Source organism: Cottoperca gobio, chromosome 6 (genome assembly GCF_900634415.1).
Source record: "Cottoperca gobio chromosome 6, fCotGob3.1, whole genome shotgun sequence".
NCBI lineage: Eukaryota > Metazoa > Chordata > Actinopteri > Perciformes > Bovichtidae > Cottoperca > Cottoperca gobio.
In genome coordinates, this window is record NC_041360.1 from 10,560,075 (window position 1) to 10,570,023 (window position 9,949).

At 41.9% G+C, this 9,949-nt stretch overlaps 1 protein-coding gene across 2 annotated transcripts; it reads left to right on the plus strand.

The window, feature by feature from the left end:
• The first annotated feature begins 1,636 nt into the window (after positions 1–1,636).
• Positions 1,637–9,949, plus strand: tmem86a (transmembrane protein 86A). 2 transcript variants are annotated; one of them, XM_029433923.1, is made up of 5 exons: positions 1,663–1,773; positions 4,270–4,365; positions 4,746–4,750; positions 7,404–7,668; positions 8,224–9,949. In XM_029433923.1, the coding sequence occupies exons 2-5, from the start codon at positions 4,335–4,337 to the stop codon at positions 8,649–8,651; spliced, it is 729 nt and encodes a 242-aa protein (XP_029289783.1). In that variant the 5' UTR covers positions 1,663–1,773; positions 4,270–4,334; the 3' UTR covers positions 8,652–9,949. The 2 variants fall into 2 exon arrangements, with proteins under 2 accessions (XP_029289784.1, XP_029289783.1); XM_029433924.1 differs by lacking the exons at positions 4,270–4,365; positions 4,746–4,750 and having other exon boundaries at positions 1,637–1,773.

The following is a 9,949-nucleotide window of genomic DNA, read 5'->3' on the forward strand; positions in this document are numbered from 1 at the left end:
CATTACAAACAAACAGAAAGGGTTATAATAAAAAAATGGTAGTATTAAGCAAATGTGTAACAATCACAGGTACATTTAAATTTAAACCAAATATTATGACAGATTAGGCCTAAAGCTAAGGACTTAGACATGACTTTACATGTATTCACTGTGGTTTCACTCAAGTACGTTTCACTTTAATCATGTTCTATGTGTCACTGGCACTTCCGCCTTTCGCCCTAAGGTTTCTTTACGCAATGTCCGCTCAAAAAAATAACTTTGACACTCATGGGCCACATGATGTCGCTACCATTGTGGATATGAGACAACTAACAAAATTGCCATACCAGAAGTGTTACAACTACATGGTTTCCAGTGGTGGAAGTATTTACTGTAGATATTTTTACTGAAATGAAAGTAGCACGATCAGCATGGACAAGCTAATCAATTACAAGTAAAGATCCTGCATTAAAAATGATACTTGAGCAAAGGTGTAGACACATTATATAATAGTTGTCTACTTTAGCAAAGGTAAAAGCAATCATTATGCAGAATGTACTTTTCAGGGAGTTATTAGTAATTATTTTGTACATAATCATAGCACCCACACAATAGAGCATTTTAATGCAGCTGGTTGATACCAATTTTAAATACTGTATGTCCTGTGTGTGAATATTGTATCATATTTCATAAGCTGCACTTTTATAAACTGTGATGTTTATACACATTAAGTAGAATAAAAACGGTCTCCCTCTGAAATGTGGTAGACCTATAGTAGATGTCTTAAGTGTAGTGTAAAAATGAAATACTCCTGTAAAGTACTAGTATGTTTGACTAAAATAGATAATTTTCACCACTTATTACTTCCTATATTTCAAGGCAGTGTCTCCCGCACAATGGCCCATTTCCCCAGTTTGGAGCTACAGAAACAACAATACTGCTAAAACACACAATTCTTCTATGAAGTTTGGTGTTTTTATATGATATAAGTCAGCATGTAAAAACTGGACAATCATCCGATTTAAGGAAAATATTATCCAATTATGAAAGCAAACTTCAAAGCAAAATGATATGTAATGCTGTACCACGATTATATTCAAACTAACTTACACAATTATATTAAATCAGTGTAAACTCATCTTTTTAATACCATTGAGATTGCACATTGAAGATAATATGTATGTGCCTATCGTGAAATTTTAGGTGAAAAAGTACAACGCCGGATCGTAGGCAAGTGGAGTGGAGAGCTCAAACTTAAACGAAATAAGACAGAAGATCCATAACAGCAATGTATTTTAATCAATCAGTGTGATCAGAAATGTATTTTATTAGAGCACCATTTAGATCAAATAGAGATGTTTGCCAGGCTTTTTGTCTGATTTCTAACGCCTAATCTGACCCATTATCAAAGGTTTGTTGGTGCACAATCAATAATAAGCTCGAAACTAAAGTTGCCAACAAGCTCCATTTCTGTAAAATGTAAATAAAGGCCATCTGCTCCGATATGTAAACAGCAGGCTGACTCCTCCTATCAGGGTGCCCCTCACGTCTTGACCCGCCCCCGTCAAGACCATTCTCTGCTCCTATTGGTCAATAGGAGCAGAGCCTACGTTACGGCTGGTCTGTCGCCTCCTACTGGACGTCAGACCGCCCACCGGAGCGAGGACAAAAACAATCGGCATCCCCCATACAGTATAACATAAACTGGAGGACCCAAGCCGAATTTTGGTATAAAATACCTTTGTCATCGTCACGGACACCGCCGAGGGAGAAATGGTTTCGCCAGTAACAGTTGTGAGTATCTGCTTCAAGCCAGCGTTGATATTTGTCACACACTAAACAAGAATAGTAGTGGTAGCCATTTAGCTTCAAGATAACAACACTTCCCAAGACAACATTAACACTTCTTATTAATGTTTCTCATTAAGTTACGTGTTCATTATCGACTGCCTCGAGCTACTAACTCACTGTTTAATGTTGTATTTGCGGTATAATTTATAGCATTTCATACTTTGTCATCGAAGGCCAGTGCATGCTCATTATAACGATGGTAGTTTAATTATCAGTAAATAAGAATGCCTGCGTGCTAATTTGAGAATGTTCAGCCAGGTACCCTTGGACACCCACGTTGTTGTCAGCGTCTTATTTGCTCGTTATTTCATAATTAGCCTCTGAATGTGTTGGAGACTCAACGCCGGAACTTTTATGTTCAGTGTAGCCGTTTCCTTGACATATTTGACGCGTTTTAGCAGCGACTGTTCACGCTTTTCCGTCTCGATATTCCACCAACAGAAGGACGTTTCCACAAATTTCCAAAGGCATCCCCCTGACAAAATCGAAAAACCTCTCATGTGACGTCCTTTTTTGTCTTTTTTTTTTATTACCCTCCAGTAACGCATGCGCCGAGCAGTGCTCTTCTGTGGCTGCCTTTCTTTTCATCTCCTTTGCTGTAGCTGTGCTTTACATAGACTATCGTTTTCCACATCCACTACATAATTCAAGTGCCATTGCAGAAAATTGTCCATTTTGACAACTAAAAAAAAGTGACATCTACATGAATAATTAGCATCCTCTTACTTTGGGTAACATTTAATAGCAGCTCTGTCAATTTGCAACTTGGCCTATAGTAAACCCTGACATGTAGCCTGTGTGATTGTTGTGAGAGGAGCCTGTCTGGAGGAATGCTTGCCATACAGACTGGTTGCCTTAGTGATGATGCTGTTCTGGGGTTATTGAACTTAACTATAAAGCCTTGGCCCCAGTGTAACAGAACGTAGAGGCATGTGCTGAGACAAAACACTGTTAGACACTGTCGGATACACATTTCTCTGCCTCCAATTTGAAAAGAAAAAAGGTGGGCAAGGAAATGGACATCGACTGTGGATCATAATGAAACATCACATCGACCTTTGCAAACAAAAGCCAACTAATTATCATCATTTAACATTTATTTTGTGTATACAGTGGTCTCATAGTGCTGTTAACTTAATCTTTTTTATTTCTGACTCTAAACTAAGGCTTTTAAAGACTGCTCCACACCATGCCATCTAGCCAACTTTTGTCTTTTTACAGAGGAGTCAGCCACTCAGAGCCAGACCAGCACATACTGTCCTAATGTGGACTTCACACTTTCTGGCAGTTGCGCGCTGTAGCCCAGAGATAAAGATGAGCTTCACTTCACTTTTTTTTATACAATTTATGAGGAGTTTGACTATTTTCCCATGTCCCCAAATGTTTTTACTGCTCTAACTATTACTCCCTTCAAAATCTTAGTACAATGCAGCAACACTTGTTACAAATGTGCTCGGTTCAACTGGGATCAAGTTTAATATTCCTTTTATGTGGAATAACACTCGCATATATTTCACTGTGCCGTACTGTACTGCTCGTCTGCAACTGACCTCAAGATATCCTTGGAGTCAAAGTAGCTGTAAGAGGGATCCTTCCCACAGCAGTGTTGCGTGATGCTACATGGAAATAACATTGTCATATGACTTACATGACAGCTGTGCCTGCCAGTTCTGTCACCATACTTATGTTACAGTCCGCCTCTGCCAAATTAAGTACACAAGACTTTACAGGTCTTTTATATGTTAACACATTATGTCTCTGACACTTGGCTAGCATATGATCCAGAATGATGTTCATCCTGGCTGGAAGTTATTCAATACTTCAATGCAGAGCTTTTGTTGGTTCATGGCTGGTGCAAAAGTATTAACGCATAACAGCTGCTTGATCCTTCCTGGACCGCAGTTACAAGACGAGTTCGGGTTCAAATTGCCGATAAATACACCAGTCACAAAAGTGTGCACATTTTTATTTTTTTACCCAAATATATAATAATCAGCATTTTTCAAGTTATTCTGCATCATTTGCTGGGTTGAAAAGAACATCGATTTGTAGTTTAACACAGCTAATTAAGAACTGCATCTCTGTAGTTCAAATGAACAGAACAGAATATTTTTAAATCTTTGGAAAAGGAAGCCATCCCCTCCTGTTGTTCATTCCAGCAAAAAGATATTTGTTAGTGTAGTCATGCAGTCAATCATTAACTCTAATATTCTTTAACAGGGGTAAGAGGCAGGTGTTTGCAGCCAGTCAGCGGTATGTGCTTCAGCACTTTTCTGCAAACAGCCTTTATTTATAATGCGATCGTTCAGACGGCAAGATGATAACACAATGACTGATTTTGTTTGCCTCCTAAAATACAGCAGTATGTTCTGTTCTTTTACGCTGTCCGTCAGTTGGTTGTCAAACAGAACTCATAGCCGTCGCTAATGTCTCCTTCAGTGTCCCTGCAGAAAAACTGACGCCTCAATCAATGGGAGTGGAGTAGGTTACAGCTGAGACGATACATGCCGACTAAACCCAGACAAACTCCTTCAGGTACAAGACACTGAACAGGAGAACCAGACTGAGCCCGAGCGAAATAAAGCCATCACATGTCGACACGTTTATGATTTCCACCGGGCGATTAGGCCTTCTTAATGTAACAATTTGATGCAATGTTTTAGAGGAGAACAATTGCTTCAGATATTACAGCATTTGCACGGATTTGACAAAAAGCAGACACTATCATAATTTAGATTAAAGTTTAAACACTGTTGGACATTTCAGTCCAGCTAATAATACCATGAGATAAACATTTCTCAGAAAATTTGAAAGAGTAGCTTTTGTAATCTTCGTGGCAAAGGTGTGTCCCATGAACTCATTGCTGTTTTAGTCTTGTCTCTCAACTAATCACATCCCTTTTTATTATTGTGTAGATACAGTGAGTTTACATGAACAACAATGGAAAGGGAAACTGCAAAGTATGGCTCAAAAGCAGCATGAATAGGACCAAAGGTTATGGGAATCTCTGACTTCCTCCCACCTTCCTCCCTGGAATCTGTGTTCACCCTCCAAATCCCTTAGCCAGCGATCTACAGTTCATATCCTTTTGAGGGGGTTTTTCACCTTACAAATAACAACCAAACCGTTTGTGATCGCGGGCCATATTCTTTCACTGCACCTTATTAAATAATAGATGGTCTTTATCTGTGTAATGATCCCGACAGTACAACAGAAATATGTTGTGTTTTCTTGTGTCCTGTGCTTAAGTAGCCACCAGTGGCCTTACAAACAGAGTAATGCTATTGGCTAATCTGGGAGTCCTGCCAGATTTGTCTCCTCTGCTTGGCACACATTTGGCCTTAATGGAATAGATCTATACACACACACACACACACACACACACACACACATTTTTGTCTAGCTTTAATCCGGATTTATGTTTCCATTTGTTTTATGAAGGCCATTGAAGTACATAATGGAGAGAAGAAGAGTCTATCAATTCACATTATACGCCAAGCTTTAGTTTAGCCTCAGTGGAAGGTTCTTCTTAGACTACTTGTATCTGGAAGAGGCTGATAATATCTTCAATGTATATGTAAGCAGAAAGCAAAATGTTGCTTTATTTGTTCAAATAAAGTAAAAAGTGAGGCCAGTAAACCTGATATAGCTCTTTATTTTGCCACACCAGAGTGGCACCAATAATACTGATGAAAATAAACACAATACCAGGTGCAGGGACAGGAAAACATAGCGTGTTAAAGCACTGGTTGAAAACGCTGTCTTTAAATTGTTCACTAAAATACCTGTGGAAGTGATATGCATTTTGGGAGCATAGTTGACAATTAAATGTCAAAGTTTTGGCTCTGAACATTTACCAAAACCACAGTGGAAGATCCGTGTGAATGTGAAGGCGCACAAAACAACAGGGTGTCAGCATTCTTGTACAGCCTTTAGTCATTTTAGATCCTAATGATACAGAAAGCAAGTATAATTCAGCCAAAACTGTAGTGTTGTGTCCTTACTTTATAGTTGTCAGGAGCCTTAGAAGCAAGATGTGTGCCTTACAAATAGACATAAAACAACGTAAAAAATGTAAATCACATTAGTTTTGCATGCCTGAGAGTAACGTATGAATTAACAATATGTTGTGTGACATAAAGCTTTAATGTGTGTGTGTGTGTGTGTGTGTGTGTGTGTGTGTGTGTGTGTGTGTGTGTGTGTGTGTGTGTGTGTGTGTGTGTGTGTGTGTGTGTGTGTGTGTGTGTGTGTGTGTGTGTGTCGATGGCTATTGTTTTCCTGCTGTCTGAGTCTTATCAGCTGCACCAGGGCAATCATTTGGCCCGCTAGTTTATTGAGCAGTTGTGCAATAAGGAGCCTCTCCTTCCTCCCCTCCTCCAGGAGCATAGACCATCTGAACTAGAGTGACCCCTAATTTTCTCCCTAACCCCCCCCCCTCACTTGTTCAATCATAAATCTTGCTGTCATCTAAATGCGTGTAACGCCACCTCGCTCACTGTTCCCCTCCTCGTCACTTGATGCTTCCTGCTGCCTCTTCTCGTCTGTCCTACTCACTTATGCTTTCATAAATATTGCAATCGAAGCATTGCTTTTCACATCATTCTCCTTTACCACAGAATGTTTGTGGAGCTGGATGTAAAAGTGCAACTGGAACACAGTCATCTGGGACATCACACAGCAGCCCAGTCTTCTTAACCCTTTCCCTGTTGTACTGTGACCCCTTGTTTGTCCTCCCTTCCCTTTCTTACATTGTATCCTCCTCATCTCTCCTCTGTTGATCTCAGCTCTAGTGAACTTTCACTCAATTCCTCTCCCTCCCAACCTCCCCTTTCTTCTCCCTCTTCGATGCCCGGGGCCTTCTCCGTTAAGCCTAGCAAGCGATTTTTAGAACCATAGGTAGGTGTTGTGAAACTACTTTGTATTTGTGTGACCCTGTTGGGCCTCACATATTTGGACAGAAAGAAACATGACTGGTAAGACAGCTTGAAAGATGAAATTGAGACTTGAATGTGCTACCACAGTTCTTAAGGACATGAGACACTGAGAAGAAGGTGGGGGGGGGGGGGGGGGGGGAAGGAGAAGAAAAATACGATTGGAAGAGATTTATAAAAGAAGAGAAGAAAAGGTTACAGGAGGTCAAAGGAACAGTGTGGGGTTTCTTGCATTTCCCCTTCTCTCTGTCTCTGTTTCTGCAGGGTTTTGCTTCAGCCACAAAACACGTGCATTTATGACACAGTGATGCAAACTAGTGACCGCACAAAGCAAGCCTGAAGGCTGTTCCACTCCAAACTTAAACCACTCTGTCAAAGAAGGAGAAATAGTTTCAGTTTCCCGCTGCTGATGTTCCCTATTTCAATCAAAGATGAGACATACGTTACATCAAACACACACAGTGCTGTCTGCTTTGAGGTTTTGGCTTCCTGTGATATATTTCAAGCCCTCTGACTTGCAATAAAAGCCCTTTTGATACATATAGTTCAACAGTGTCACACGGCTCTCTGAATATAATCACCTCATGTGAGTGCAACCAGCTATGACTAAATTATTAATGTACATATTTAATCTGCTTTCAGGTCAAGAGTGAGGGCCCAAAGCTGGTGCCATTCTTCAAGGCAACCTGTGTATACTTTGTCCTGTGGCTGCCCACGTCAAGCCCATCCTGGTTCAGCGCACTGATCAAATGTCTACCTATCTTCTGCCTCTGGGTGTTTTTACTGGCACATGGGTTCAGCTTCCTAGGTGCCAGCTCCAATGCCCGCAAGATCTTAGCTGGCCTCATCTTTTCTGCTCTGGGTGACGCGTTTCTCATCTGGCAGGAGCAGGGCTACTTTGTCCACGGTGAGCATGAACCTGACACTCTGAGTCGCTTTGTTACAATTGTCTACAGGACTTTTATGGCCATCATTGCATATGGGAATTGTATCTGGGAACATTGCTAAAACGGGACAAGAAACATAAGCCCAACCCCTTAGGTTAGGTAAATAGAGTGGAAGAGATGAATGATCTGTTGTCCCCCTCATCATGGTTTACAGACGTAACTCCTGGTTTAACCTGTTTTCTCCTACTTTCTCTTTCTCTCCAAATAAAGTGGTAGCTGACAAAACAGACTATCTGCTCGTGTTTTTGGGCCCATTAGACTTGTTGTGACATGTTGTTGCACAGTGTTCTCAGTTCAAAGAAAGGACTACAAAGTTATCCTAACCCATAGAAACACTGGCCCAAACTATACTGTTAGAGCTAAGTTGTAATAATCATAAATGATCCTTTTATTTCCTTCTCTTCATCAGGTGCAATGCTTGAAGCGTTTCTTTGGCATTAGAAAGATAGATGAGATGCTACTTTGTCAGATTGTATTAAGACTTCAATCCTGTATATCTATATAATGTCCTGCAGGCCTCCTGATGTTTGCCATCACCCACATCCTCTACTCGGCTGCCTTCGGGATGAAGCCCATTAACGTGTCTGCTGGCCTGGTGATCACCGCTGTGTCCTCCCTGAGCTACATGCTGCTATACCCCTACCTGTCCGGCCCCTTCACCTACCTGGTGGCCGTCTACATCGCACTGATCGGCTTCATGGGCTGGAGGGCGGTCGCAGGACTGCAGCTGGCCAACGACCTGTGGACCTGGACCAAGCTGTGCGCCTGCCTGGGCGCCGTGCTCTTCATGGTCTCCGACCTCACCATCGCCGTCAATAAGTTCTGCTTCCCCGTGCCCCATTCGCGTGCCATCATCATGGCCACCTACTACGCCGCCCAGATGCTGATATCGCTGTCGGCCGTCGAGTGCCAGGACGCCGTGATGGCCAGGAAGAGATCATGAGGTGCCGCGAGGCTGGGAAGGTGGTAGCCCCGCCCCCCCCCTTGACCCTGAGTGATCATGGACACATCTCACTGCCAGATCCACAGCCCTCAACCGCGCTCCCACACTGTTGTTCCCATGACAACTGGTTCACTAGAGTCTTGGCTAACACCCTACTGCACCATTAGTATGTTAGTCTCACATCTGTCTTCTAACCACAAACCTATGGTAGTGTTATCTCCAGACTGTCCCGACAACAGTCCTACCGGCCTCCTGCTATCCTCGAATGGCTGTCAATTTAGTTACCATGGAGACAAGCATAGTGATATTAACCTGCTATATATAGAGAGAGTATCACTTTACTTTTTTACTGTTATGTTTTAATTTAAGGGAAGCATGTCACTGGGGACCTTCAAGGAGTGTGTGTGTGTGTGTGTGTGTGTGTGTGTGTGTGAGAGAGCGATTGTGTGTGTGTGTGGGAGAGCGGGAGAGCGATTGTGTGTGTGTGTGTGTGTGGGAGAGCGATTGTGTGTGTGTGAGCATTAATGTGTGTTTGTTTAACGCTCTTACCTCACTTCCAACACAGTCCCATCACACACAGTCACCACACTGACTCCCACCATACACATTATACTTCATGTGGTCCAATATCACATTTTAAAGTGACAATAGACAACTTTGTAACTTTTCCGCCCAAGCGTTTCCATCTGGTATCATTGTTGGCGCCACTGTCGCAAAGACGACCGGATCGCTTTCCCTTTTCCTCAGAGCCTTATTCAAACCATCAGGGAAAAAGCAAGAACTATTTTCAAAAATATTTTATTGCAATTCTTTCCCAATGCTGCTTAGAGTTGCAGGTCTTGCCCCGTACGCAGGCAGTCTCTCCCTTGCGGCAACCGACACAAACGCTTAGCTTTATGCCAATTAATGCAATGACGTGGCCAATATGCAAAAGAGCGTCTGATGTCATCTTGTGACTTTTGGAGCTAATGCTGTTAGCTGCTTTCATTGGAAAAGAGTTGGCAACACTGCACAGGACACACTGCATTTTATTTTCCACGTCAAAAATTGATCCTTCATTTTCCCGGGAGATCGCACCTGGTGGCAGACAGAATTGCAGAGTGGAAGCGAGACTTATAGGGAACTAATCTAAACGCCTGCAGTCATTCTTCTACAGCCATTACTTTGTGCAATCAACATTTAAACATAATGAAAAGTTAAAGCTAAAACAACTTGTCTATTGCCACTTTAACATCTTATTTGTGTCTTTGTGTTGCTGCCTGAGACCTTGTTAAAAAGGGATTTGTTTTTTCTTACTG